This window comes from Colossoma macropomum, unplaced genomic scaffold, assembly GCF_904425465.1.
Source record: "Colossoma macropomum unplaced genomic scaffold, Colossoma_macropomum, whole genome shotgun sequence".
Lineage (NCBI taxonomy): Eukaryota > Metazoa > Chordata > Actinopteri > Characiformes > Serrasalmidae > Colossoma > Colossoma macropomum.
In genome coordinates, this window is record NW_023494808.1 from 8,241,457 (window position 1) to 8,253,790 (window position 12,334).

At 39.3% G+C, this 12,334-nt stretch overlaps 1 protein-coding gene across 1 annotated transcript; it reads right to left on the reverse strand.

Moving 5' to 3' along the window:
* Positions 1–4,232: 4,232 nt before the first annotated feature.
* LOC118797810 (nuclear factor 7, brain-like) lies at positions 4,233–10,334 on the reverse strand. Its single transcript, XM_036557080.1, has 6 exons — positions 9,853–10,334; positions 8,398–8,493; positions 8,086–8,313; positions 7,388–7,410; positions 7,159–7,277; positions 4,233–5,806 (listed from the first exon to the last, which is right to left on the reverse strand). Exons 1-6 carry the CDS (start codon positions 10,243–10,245, stop codon positions 5,277–5,279), a joined length of 1,389 nt encoding a protein of 462 aa, XP_036412973.1. The 5' UTR covers positions 10,246–10,334; the 3' UTR covers positions 4,233–5,276.
* Positions 10,335–12,334: the final 2,000 nt, after the last annotated feature.

Sequence of the window (12,334 nt, forward strand, 5' to 3'; positions counted from 1 at the left end):
AGAGAGCACAATCAGCCTCGCTCACTCTGGGTGGGTAGGATGGCCCCTCCTTCTCCCCCCATCACTCAGCGTGATGCTAGTCGGCGCAGGCGTCTGTTAGCTGACGTAACAGATCTGGCGGTTGGCGCTTTCCTCCGAGCGCGTTCAGCTGTCCAATGACGTTGCGTGAGCGGCAGCTCGAAAAGAAGCGGTGGCTGGTTTCACAGGTCTCGGAGGAAGCCTGTGTTAGCCTTCACCCTCCTAGCGTTGATAGCATCATGTGATTGGGGGAGTCCTAACTAGCGGGTGGAATTGGAGACGACTAAATTGGGGAGAAAATCGGGTAAAAAAAAAAGAAGCAGCTAAAATATTCACACAAAATATTTACATATGTAAATGCTTGGGTTCTGAGACATTTTGAAAATCAACCTGCACCTTGAGTGACAACCTGCACACTTAACCTCTTATGCTCCAGGGTATATTTTGGTTTGTCCATCTGAATTTACATGACCACATCTTAAGGCAAATTATTCAGTAACTGCATGAAATAAATGCAAATTTGTATTTCATTTATTTATTTATTTTTTTTTTGGTAAAAGCTCCCCTCAAATTAACAGAAAATGAGTTTTATGAACATACACATATTAATAAATGCTTACAATTTACTGCTGAAAGCCAAAAATCTTAGACGCTCTTTGTATTATTTTATAAAAATAATTGTTACAGAGCAGATCACTGAAGAGACGCCATCTGTTTATAGTTTATAGCCCAGATTTGTGGAAAAATGGGTCGACTTTCAGTAGAAAAAAAAATTGTGAGTTCAGCTTCTTTTATGATAAGGGTTTAAAATTACATCACCCATCTATTTGACTGGAAAGAAGACAGTTACAGCTCTTATACGACCCCCACCTTCTGAATGTAGCTTATGAAATATAAAAGTTATGAAGAACATGACAAAGTGCGTTTTGGAACTACCGGTGGTTCCAAGGAGCATAAGAGGCTACGGCTATGGGGTCATTCAAGTTTCTTGCACATCAGTTCAAAGGAAGCCCAGCAGAGGATGAACTTCATGCATCAACTGAAGTAGGTTAACCAGTTTTGAGACCAGCTTGTTCAGTTCTATTATTGTTTTTTTTGTTTTGTTTTGTTTTTTTTTTGTCACCACCATCTCAGTCTAGTGCAGCTGTGACCAAACATGACATTTACAAACTGCATTTACAGACCTTTTGTATTAATCTGTCAAGCCTGCTTTATGTGCACACCTCCAGAACTAGGAAGTAGAGGTAAGCAGTCCATTGCAGGTGGAAGCAGAACAATACATATATATATATATATATATATATATATATATATATATATATATATATATATATATATATATAACAGTAAAACAATTAAAATAAATGAAGTCATTCTAAAGAGTGCCCTGTGATGGACTGGTGACCTGTCCAGGGTGTATCCTGCCTTCCGCCCAATGACAGCTGGGATAGGCTCCAGCACCCCACCGCAACCCAGAAGGATAAGCGGTTTAGATGATGTATGCATGTATGTATGTATGTATTCTAAAGAGTTGCGAAGCAACCGATCACATGAACCACATGCCTACAATCTGATGCCCACAGCTGCCAAGTCCTGCAAAACACCAAAAATAACCATCCTGTGGTTTAATTCTTTGTTTGTGTTTACTGGGAATAAATGGCAATGACCATGATTACCATGTTATTTCAGCAGAGAATAATGAATTTTCGAATAGATTATGTCTAATATTGGATGTCAGTTCACCTTAATGGGACTGTGTGGGTGGAAGCAGGCCAAAACATTTCAGTTGTGGTTGGGATCGGGACAAATGATTCCAGTTTTCTGTGGGAATGGGCTAGAGCAGCATGATCTCTTGCCAGAGCGGGCAGGAGGGGGAGTAAAAACACAGTCCCACTCAGACCTCTACCAGAAAGTGTGCAGAGAAGATTGTTGTTTACCCTGACAAATAGACTCCAAAAAGTTTCTTTTCTTATGGCATTACATAGAGTTGCAAATACATTTTAATTTTGGCAGAGCTGGAGCTCGAGCTGGAGCGCAATGATGAGGAAATGCAATTGCAAACAAATGGTTGTTAACAGATTTTCAGAGTCAGAGTCAGACCATTAAAACAATGACAATGAAAAGTTAAAAAGTTTTCCATATTAATATTTCCCAGGCATTATACACAGAAATGCAAATGCAAATACACATTAAATGATGCACACTCCCATGGAAAATGCAATTACAAATACACAGTTTAATTTGAATTTGAAAAAAGTCTAGAATATGTTGCCATATTAAGATGACTAAATATCAAAATACTAAGTTTCTAAATTTCTGCATAAATTCAAGTTAAAACTTCATCAGATTTTCTAACAAGCCCAATAGTAGGTAAAAAGAACCAAATTCAACAAAAGAGACAAAAATATTAGACTTGGTCATTTATTTATTGAGGAAAATGTAAATGTAAACAGCAGTTCCAGTTACATAAGTATGGTGGTGTATATTCAAGTACGTTGATTGGGAGATTCAAAGTGAGTATTCCAAATCAAAACACCAGCCATCTGGCCCTACATCAGCAACAAACAGAGCCATCGGTCAATGTTTGCCAAGGGAGGGGACACTTACTCAGTAAACAGGCCAATTAGCACAGTGCACCTGGAACAGCGATGGGAGAGAAGGCTTTTAGGCACTGCAAGGATGAGACTGTGTTAGTGGAAAAGTCCAGCTATTCGGAGGGCATGCAACAGTCCAAAATGTCAGACCGGCCAAAAGCTGTGCAATATGACAACCCAAACCAGGTAAGAGGACAGTCCAGTCCATGAAACAGTCCAGGATGAAAGCTTGGTGATGTGTAATCCAATGACAAAAGATCAATGACAACAAACACACACACACCAAGAAGCGTCTGCCAATTGCGCTTGGTGTTCTCTCGGTGGAAACGGAAACGTAATCCTACTGGAGCTCAGCCAAGAACCCTACTGAAACATACTGCATAGAGACCTGACTGAAGCTCAGCCCCTAGAACCCTACTGAAACATATTGCATAGAGACCTGACTGAAGCTCAGCCCATAGAACCCTACTGAAACATACTGCATAGAGACCTGACTGAAGCTCAGCCAATAGAACCCTACTGAAACATATTGCATAGAGACCTGACTGAAGCTCAGCCCATAGAACCCTACTGAAACATATTGCATAGAGACCTGACTGAAGCTCAGCCCCTAGAACCCTACTGAAACATATTGCATAGAGACCTGACTGAAGCTCAGCCAATAGAACCCTACTGAAACATATTGCATAGAGACTTCACTGAAGCACAGCTGTTAGAACGCTACTGAAATAAAAGATCAACATTCATTAGACGACAGGCTTTTTAAGGATTATTTTGGGTGCCGCCTGGATGCTGTGCTTCACAGGGAGTCTTTGAGGCTCTCGCAAGTGGGTTTTGCATATACAAAAAATATCTCAACTTTACTGACCAGTAGGCTTTTACAAACGTACATCTTATCCCACCTGGAAGCTCAGCTTCTGTGTCTGATGATTGGTGGAGTTGTCAAAGAGGCAGGATCTCAAAAGAAACCATCTGTACGGACACTGTAACGTGCCTGACTGTTATTGTCTTAAACTTATGAAAGTCTGTTGTTGAATACATGCTCAGTAATTCAGGGGAGCCTTTCGCACTGGTGTTGCTGACTTAATAAAACTCACTGTTTTTTTTATTTTTTAGTCAACAAGAAATGTATCTGGAATAAACTGTAAATACTTCTGAATTCTGAGACCGATCATTTTGTTTGGTAAGGTAACTATTAATAGGAAAGCATTGTGTAGTACAGCTTATGTGTAATGCTTTTTGAAGCTGTGGGCAGACACTGTTTACTGAGCTACATTCAAAGGTTTGGAATTGATGTTTTCAATCAAATGAAACCCGTTTGATAAGTACAGTGAATGAGACTAAGTTCGACATTTTTTTTTATTCTTCTGCTTGTTTAAAATACCAAAAAGAACTGAAAAAATACAAGTAAAATCACTCACACAGTTCCATCCATCAAGGACTTCAATTATTTTTCTCCCTCACAATGTTTTTCCACTAGTAGTACGTTACTAGTAGTACGTGGGGCATCTGTTTTTTTTTTTGCTTTGCTCTTTGACATCAAAGTGGAGAAAAATTAATTGAGGAGCTAACTGGCTAACATTTCATGCTAACTTCAAATTGAATTGTCCCCTTGTCATCAAAGCTGGTATAGCATGCTAATTGTTAGCTACTTAGCATCTCAGTGATTTTTTTTCACCTGGTCCCTAACAGGTAAAATAATACAAACTGAATAAGGCTTTGAAACTTTTGAACAGTACTTTATGAGTATTACTTTTTTACCATTAGATTCTCTCCACCTGTGTGGGAAAGTACCAGCTGCCACTGGTCCTAACATAGAGCTGCCACCACTGTTTTCTATTTCTAGCAACGGACTGAAGCGCATTGGTCAGGCTTCCACCCGTATTCACAGTCTATAGTGTATGCAGAGATTCCAGAAGGCCTAGAGTGATGTTCTTCTCAGAAAATATGTTTCACTGGAAATCAAAATGTAGTTGGTTAAATCCACTCATAATCATCATCATCATCATCATTATCTTAAACCGCTTAATCCAGCTAGGGTATTCCAGCTAATTCCAGGGGGACCCCACGCCACTCCCAGGCCAATTTAGAGATATAATCCCTCCAGCGAGTCCTAGGATGACCTCGGGACCTCATCCCAGTTGGCCGAGCCTGGTAAACCTTTACCGGGAGGTGGCCAGGGGTGCTGTAAGTTCACTCAAATGGAATTAAATTTAACAATGAATTTTTTATTTCACAGAAATTCTTATGCCTTCTTGCATGGAGGCCTAGCAAGCCTTGAGGTTTCCCCACTGCTTTTTATACTGCAGATATGAGTTTCACTACTAGGGCCTGAGGTTTTGGAGCTGTGTGATGTAAAAGAATAAATTGATGAAACTGAATTTTATAAAATCACTAAATAACATAATTGATGAACATTTTCCTGTATTTGAAAATCATACATTATAATAGATCTGTTTGATCCTTGTCTAACTTATATATGAAAGAAAAGCATATAACTTCCCTAACATCCCTTTTACATCATTGCCCTAATTATTCAAAACAAATGTACCAACACAATACCTATAACAAACACCATAATCGAACAAGACTGTGATCATTCAGGCATAACATATAATATGTATGATACCATTAAAAAAACAAAGCAGAAATTGTGCTTCTTGATTAAAATTTGATGTAGGCAGGTAGAACTTTTAAGGAGTTCTTGCCATCATTGTTGAAGTATGGATACATCTTCTTGGTGAATGTTAGATCAAAAGAATACAAGTCTTTATTAGAATGTGGGTCGGTAAAAGTCACTAGACCTTTCTCCCAATTAAGAGTCACGCGGATTCTCTGAATGGTTGGCTTTGTCATAAGAGTTTTCGAAGAATTCATGGAAATTCCAGCACTAATCTCGTCAGCATCCCTCCATATACAGCAGAACCCATGTTCTGGGAGTGATAAACAGGCTTCCTTCCTGCTGACGGATTCTGCAGCCACTCCTACAATCCAGTCCTCACTATCTCCAACCACCACCTCCCATCTGTGAGTTCCTGAGGAGAACCCTTCAGAACCCAGAATGCCGCTATATGCATTTATCCTCTCTGGGTTGTCTGGAAGTGAAAGGTTTTTAGCAGAGGGTGAGAAACTGCTCAAATCTGCAGAAATACTGAGGGAGGGGTTTGCAGTGTTGGGGTCCAGGACCACTGGAACTGCAGAAAAGCAAAAAATATTTATATTAAACTGATGCTTCAACATTCAGACATGTATTTTTTTTTACATTTAAAATATTGAACATTAAATAAGGATTTGGAGCCCTCTATGGTGGATATATCAAATTGCAAGAGCAACTTGCAAGAGAACGTTTTCAGTTTTCGTAGACTAATATACTTCAATTATCAATTCAAGGTTAGGATTTTTCTCATACATTTAGTGTGTGATTGACCACAAAGACATTACTTTTTATCCAACTTTACCAAACGTGCCAATAATTATGAAGTTGTGATATTTGTGACAGTCAGATGTCCATTTTTGAACATTTGTTAGCCGTTGTTTTAACAGTTACCCCGATTACAGGATTATAATAGTTTCTGCTAGTATATCTATGGGGTTTGCAATGTAAGCAATCTAGCAGTGGAGTGTGGAATAACATATAAACTTTAACTTAAACAAATAAACTTGTAGCAGATATTTAAGTAAAAGTTATTTGCCTTGTGTTGCAGTTTTTGCTGGGTCTCCTTTGGCAGCCTTAATTCTTCTATGTCCTGGGCAACTATTTTATATCCCAATATATCCCCAGTACTCCCAGAATGAAAAATCAGGAGAATCGAGAGAATTCCCATTGGAAAGGTATGGCACATACACAATGGTTTTGAATTAGCTATGTCAATTTTCCGACATTTCACATAAAGGCTTCAGTGTTCAATGTTGTTTGAGTCAGTTAGGTGGATAGACAATATGTAAAATGTTGAGATGAGAATAACTGGATTTTGAGAAAAAAGTCAGCTAGCCAACCTTGCTACATCCAACTTGTTGACTTAAGTGAATTTTTGGCAGCATGACTCAAAACAAAAAAGGAACATATGTGAACATAATTTTCTTTACTGACACAGTTACGCTAGTTCTTTAAATTTTCAGTTAAAATAATCTTACACAATTCAAATTTAAATCTGCACTATGTGAGCTTGGGGATTTGGAGACCCTCTGGTGGAAATGTGTAATTGCATGAAAAGTATGAAGCAGATAAATCTGATGATTGTGAGTGTGTTACAAGAGAATTCAAAGCATCAAAACTTCATATCTTCACCAGTATAATGTTGACTTTGCTTTTGAGACCTAAAAATCAAGCTGGATCTTTTTTTGAGCTTGTGTGTGATTAAAGCTTAAACATGCATGGCGTAGTATGAAAAACTGCAAAACCCGACCTGCTATCTCTTTTAAATGACCATTTCAGACTTTACAAGGTGTCTTGCAGCAGCACATGGATGACTTGCTGTTTTTCTCCTGACTCAGTAGTGCTACAAAAATATCTTACACAGTGCATCTTTAACCATTTGTAACTCACAGTAAGGACAGAGGTTCTTCATCTTCTTCCAAACTTTGCAACTCAGATTTCCTAAGTGTTTGGCCACATCAATCAGAGCTCCTGACTCAAGTTCTGGATCTGGTACTGTGTATTGAGCTCTGAAGATACAAATATATAGAATAGTCTCTTTACATTTTATAACATCAAAAAAAGGACACATGAAATTTATGCAGAATTAGCCTGTAAATGTATACATGTATGTGTTTACCTTTGACTTGCCTTCTTGAAATCCTGTGAAATAAATTAAGAAATTATGTATTACTAAGTTATTTTAATAGAGTTACTTCCATATTTATACAAACAATATTGTTGCCAAAAGTATATGGACATCACATCAAGATCAGGTGCTTACTGAGCATCTCATTCCAAAAACATGGGTATTAATATATACTTTGTCTCCATTTGCTGCAGGAACAGCCTCCACTAGGCTTTACACTAGATTTTGGAACATGGTGGCTGCAGGGATTTGCTCCCATTCAGCTGCAACAGCATTAGTGAGATCAGGCACTGATGTTAGGTGATAAAACCTGGCTTACACACATTCCAATTCATCCCAAAGGTGTTGGATGGGGTTGAGGTCAGGTGCAGGCCAGTTAGTTTCTTTATGAAGGTTGCTTCCCTAAACTGTTCTGTTCTCCTGCATCTGCTAAACTCATATTTTGTCTATCAGACTAACAGATGGAGAGGCATAATTCATCACCCCAGAGAAGACGGTTCCAATGCTCCAGAGTCCAGTAGCTGAGCTGCCCTAGGCATTTGTTCTTCACAATAACATCGCTAACTCATTCTAGTGTTTCTCTATGGTGATTACAAGGCTATGTGCTTGATTTTGGCTGAAATAGCCAGAGCTCCTATTTAGAATAGTGTCCACATACTTTTAGCCATATTGTATATCAAACACCTTACCTGTACAATCAGTGCATCATTCTTTAGTATAATGTTTAATTCTGTGACTCTAGAACTTATTTCCATTATTTGCTCATCTAGCTGTTCGATCTTCTTCTTCATCCTCTGGCTCTTCTTCTCTTCTTCCTCTTTCAATGCAGCTATAGTGGCTTCCTCCTCTTCCATGAGGAACTGGTGAAGCTTCTCAAACTCCTCCCTTATCTGTGTCTCTATGTTCTGAGCCTGAGACTGGGAGCAGGGCAATAAAAAAGTTTTCATTTACATTTCTTTAACAAATCAAGTTTCATATGAAGACCGTTACTGATGACCCACCTTAATATGTGCAGCTTCCTGGTCACTGATATCTTTAAATTTTTCGAAAATTTCAAGTTTTGCCTCTAAGCTTGTTAGATGAGTCTTCAGCTTTTCCTAAAAAGACACAGTAAATTACCAGATAAAATGACACTCAAATTAATTAAATAAATCAGTGTAATTCAATCTGTTCAATTAAATGAAAATGCTTCTTTGTAAAAAGTAAGGAAACTACAAAGTCTTGAGCTAGTTAACTTGAATAAAATCAAGACTGATAAGGATGAATGTAACATATGATGTGATGTCTTTCAAAATTATATGATTTTTAAATTTTTTTTAGGTAATTTACATCTATCAGAACATGTCATAACATGCTATAATGTGGTGAGAGACGACAATATACACATGACTGACACATCAAACTGCTCTTGCACACCCTGATTTCTCTGCTCTTTGTCATTTTATGCAGGGGTCAGCAACCCAAACGTTAAGAAGAGCCATCTTGTCTTTTTCAACAGAAATCAAACCACCTTGGGAGCCACAACATTTTATGTCCATTTTACCATCTTGGCTGTCAATATGTCTGAGTATGTGCGAATGCGCTAGTATAGGCTAAAAATATCATAGAAATGAAAACGCAGCCGCAACAGGGTAGTAAAAGAGCTGCATGCAGCTCCGGAGCCTCATGTTGCCGGCCTGTGTGTAAGGCACTAATGTCTGTCTCACACTCCAATTCATCCCAATATTGGGTGGGGTTGAGGTCAAGACAGTACTCAACTCTACAACAGTAGATTCCTTTTGGGATTGTCATGTTGAAACTGGAAACTGTTGCTACAAATTTGGAACTAAACAATCCTCTAAAATGTCACTCACTGGATCTAGGGAACCCACCCAAACCACAAAGAACAGCCCCAGCTTATTATTCCTCCTCAGCCAAAACTTTTGGCAGTGTGCCTAAACTTTTGGCAGTTGGCAGTGTGTATTCTGGGAGGTCAAACCCAAATTTGTCTGTAGACTGTCAATTGGTGAAACATGTAAACAGCAACCAATGAGACTGTGGACATGTGCCATTGTATCTGATCGTGTTTTCTTCAAGTTATCCAATGAACTTAGACAAAGTGGGAGAATATTGAGGCATCTGATACAATGTTTTCTTCATTTTGTGGTTGTATACAAGCAGTGACACACTTGAGGTCATGTGTTATCAGAAATAACATCCCAGCATTGCTGACTGACAATCTATGACCAAATCACAAGTATAGGATTTGTGACTCCACCATTGAACTTTTCTAACGGTCTAAGAACACATTAGGAGCATGCAGAGATCAATTAGGCAGCTATGTCCAGAATGGAAGGCATGCAATTTCTCATGAGGTCAAGCAAGATTTTGTTTGGCTTTACAGCACAGTTATGGGTGGTAAATCACCTGATGTTTGGAACAATCAGTAATCTTGAAACACAAAATAAAACTCCTACCTTGCGTGGGCTGGCAGCCTTGCTGATGGAGCAGAAACTGTGATTCTGATGATCCTGAGACACACACTGTGTACACACCAGCTTCTCATCATGCACACAGAACAGAATGAGCTTCTCAGAGTGTAAAGAACATCTCTGGGGATCTGAATCCCGCACTCTTTTCTGCTGCAAGTAAGATTCACAGGTGTTCCTCAGAGCCAGGTTGGGAGAAAAATGATCTGATGGTCGACACCTGCAGACAGGACAGTTGTTTTCCAATTTCTCTTGCCAGGACCGCTCTAGACACTTCCTGCAGAAACTGTGACTGCAGGGCAGAATCACTGGGTCGGTAAAGATTTCTAAACACACGGGACACGTCAGGTCCTGTTCGAGCGGGGATAGAGAGATCGCCATCACTCCAAGAAGCTTCTGCCTATGGAGAACGTCCACTGAAATGAAACAAAGAAGTCAGTCATTTGGATTAACACACCTGTTACAGAACAGTCTTGATGTGTATGCCACAGCTCTGACTGAGCAAGAGAAACAGGTTTACAGGTGTGGCATGGCAGCCAGTCAAGTTTTTTTCACATTTTACAAGAAGACACACTTCATGTGAGAACAAGTTACCTCTTCTCTATAACCAAAAACAGTCAGTATAGCAAAACACAGACGGGTCTTTGAACAGTTGGTTTTCTGGAGTGGTCACAGCAATTTGTAGCTCATCATGCTTAAAAGAGTGGAGATGATGTACTTGGCAAGGATAGGGGCTCCTCACTATCCTACACAAGAATGGGATCGATGGCAGGGATGGGGGCTTCTCCTGAAGTCCGACATGGTCTTCTGTTGGGGCTCCAAGTTGTTGTGACTGCTCCAGTGGACCAGCTGTTCAACCACTCATCTGACTCATCACTACTTCAATCTAAACCAGCGACTGTGGTGTCATTGATAGAGTTGCCATTTCAGCTCGGTAAAATTCCTGGACACTCAGCCAGTGACTTAATTTTTTTATACTAAGTTCAGTGGATCTGATGTTTTCTGACCTGATATTTTGTGGTTGCAGCGCTGCCTAGTGTCCAAAAGTGCACCTTTGAGAGTTGTATGTAATCCATTCTTTGTACGGGTTGAATTGGGTAAATTCTTGGATTCTGTTTCCGTGAAAGGAATTCATATGTTCCTGGACAGACAGCCAAAATCCAGCACAATCCTGTGGCTGTCTTATTCATTAGCAAACTTCAGGCTGTAGGGTCCTTCAAGTTCCTATGAACTATAGTCATAAAGAACCTGAGGTTGATCTTCAACATTTCCATTTCAAAGAAAGCCCAGTGTAGCCATGCAGCCGGCTGATGAAGGTTAACCTGTTTCAAGATCCACTGGACCAGTTCTATAGTGCTATTAGATCAGACGTTTCAAACTGGGGACCTTCTGGGCCAAAGTGCTGCAGAGATTAGCGTTTACCCTCATATAACACTTGGAAATCAGTTCAGGAAGGCCTTGCTAATCAGCTGATGAGCTGAATCAGGTCTGTTTAATGAAGCAGTGTGCTGAAGATTGTGGTGTTTTGGCCCACAAGGACTGGAGCCTGACAATTGTGAATTAGATAGTCTGTCATCTTTGTGACTAAACATTGGTATTAAGCATGTATCGGTCTGCTGGCTCAATAAGGTCAGCTCTCCGCTGACTGTTTGCCACTGCTGGTCCACCCTCGGACCATCCAGATTATTGTCCTTCTTACAAGCTCTACCTAGATTTTGAATGCACATAGACTTTTATTTCAGAAAATAAACTATAACAAATATTACAAACAACTGAGAGAGAAAAAAAAATTGACTAGGCCTGATATAAAGTGATTTTATAGAAAACATTGTTGCGGACACGGTGCTAGGCTATAATTATTTCACTAAATTTTGACAAATTTACAAAGGATAACTACAGAAAGAAGGAAAAATAAGTAAATTTAAGGGTAATTGGAAAATGAGCAATGATTAGTGGAATAATAGTCTAATACTCTGCTTAACCACCTGCCCAGAAAATGCTGAGCAAAACACCAGTGGACCACCAGCTTTGCCATCAGTGGGCCCAAAGTGGCCCACTATCCTCTTGCTATCAGTGTTGTTAAGGGTCGTTATAACAACACTAGATGTTGGTATGCTAGTCTTATTAAAGTAGCTCTATTTTGCTGGTCAAAATTTTGTTGGCAAGGATTTTTGTACCAGTGCAAGGCCGACTGTAGACCTGTGCCACACAAATACCAATGTTTTTATGATTATTGCGCAGTGAAAATTAAAGGAATAAATCCACTAGGCCTGCTTTCCATGAACTACTCAATCATCCCCAGTGCAGCTGTTTAGGTTTACTTGAAATTTCAGAGCTGCACAAAGAACAAGACTGACTGACAAAAGTACAAATATTTTTTTGACATGCTTCTGTTATGAAATGTGGGAAATCTTACCATACAAAATATTCAGCAATTACAAAATGTTTATGTAATTATACTTCATTTAGC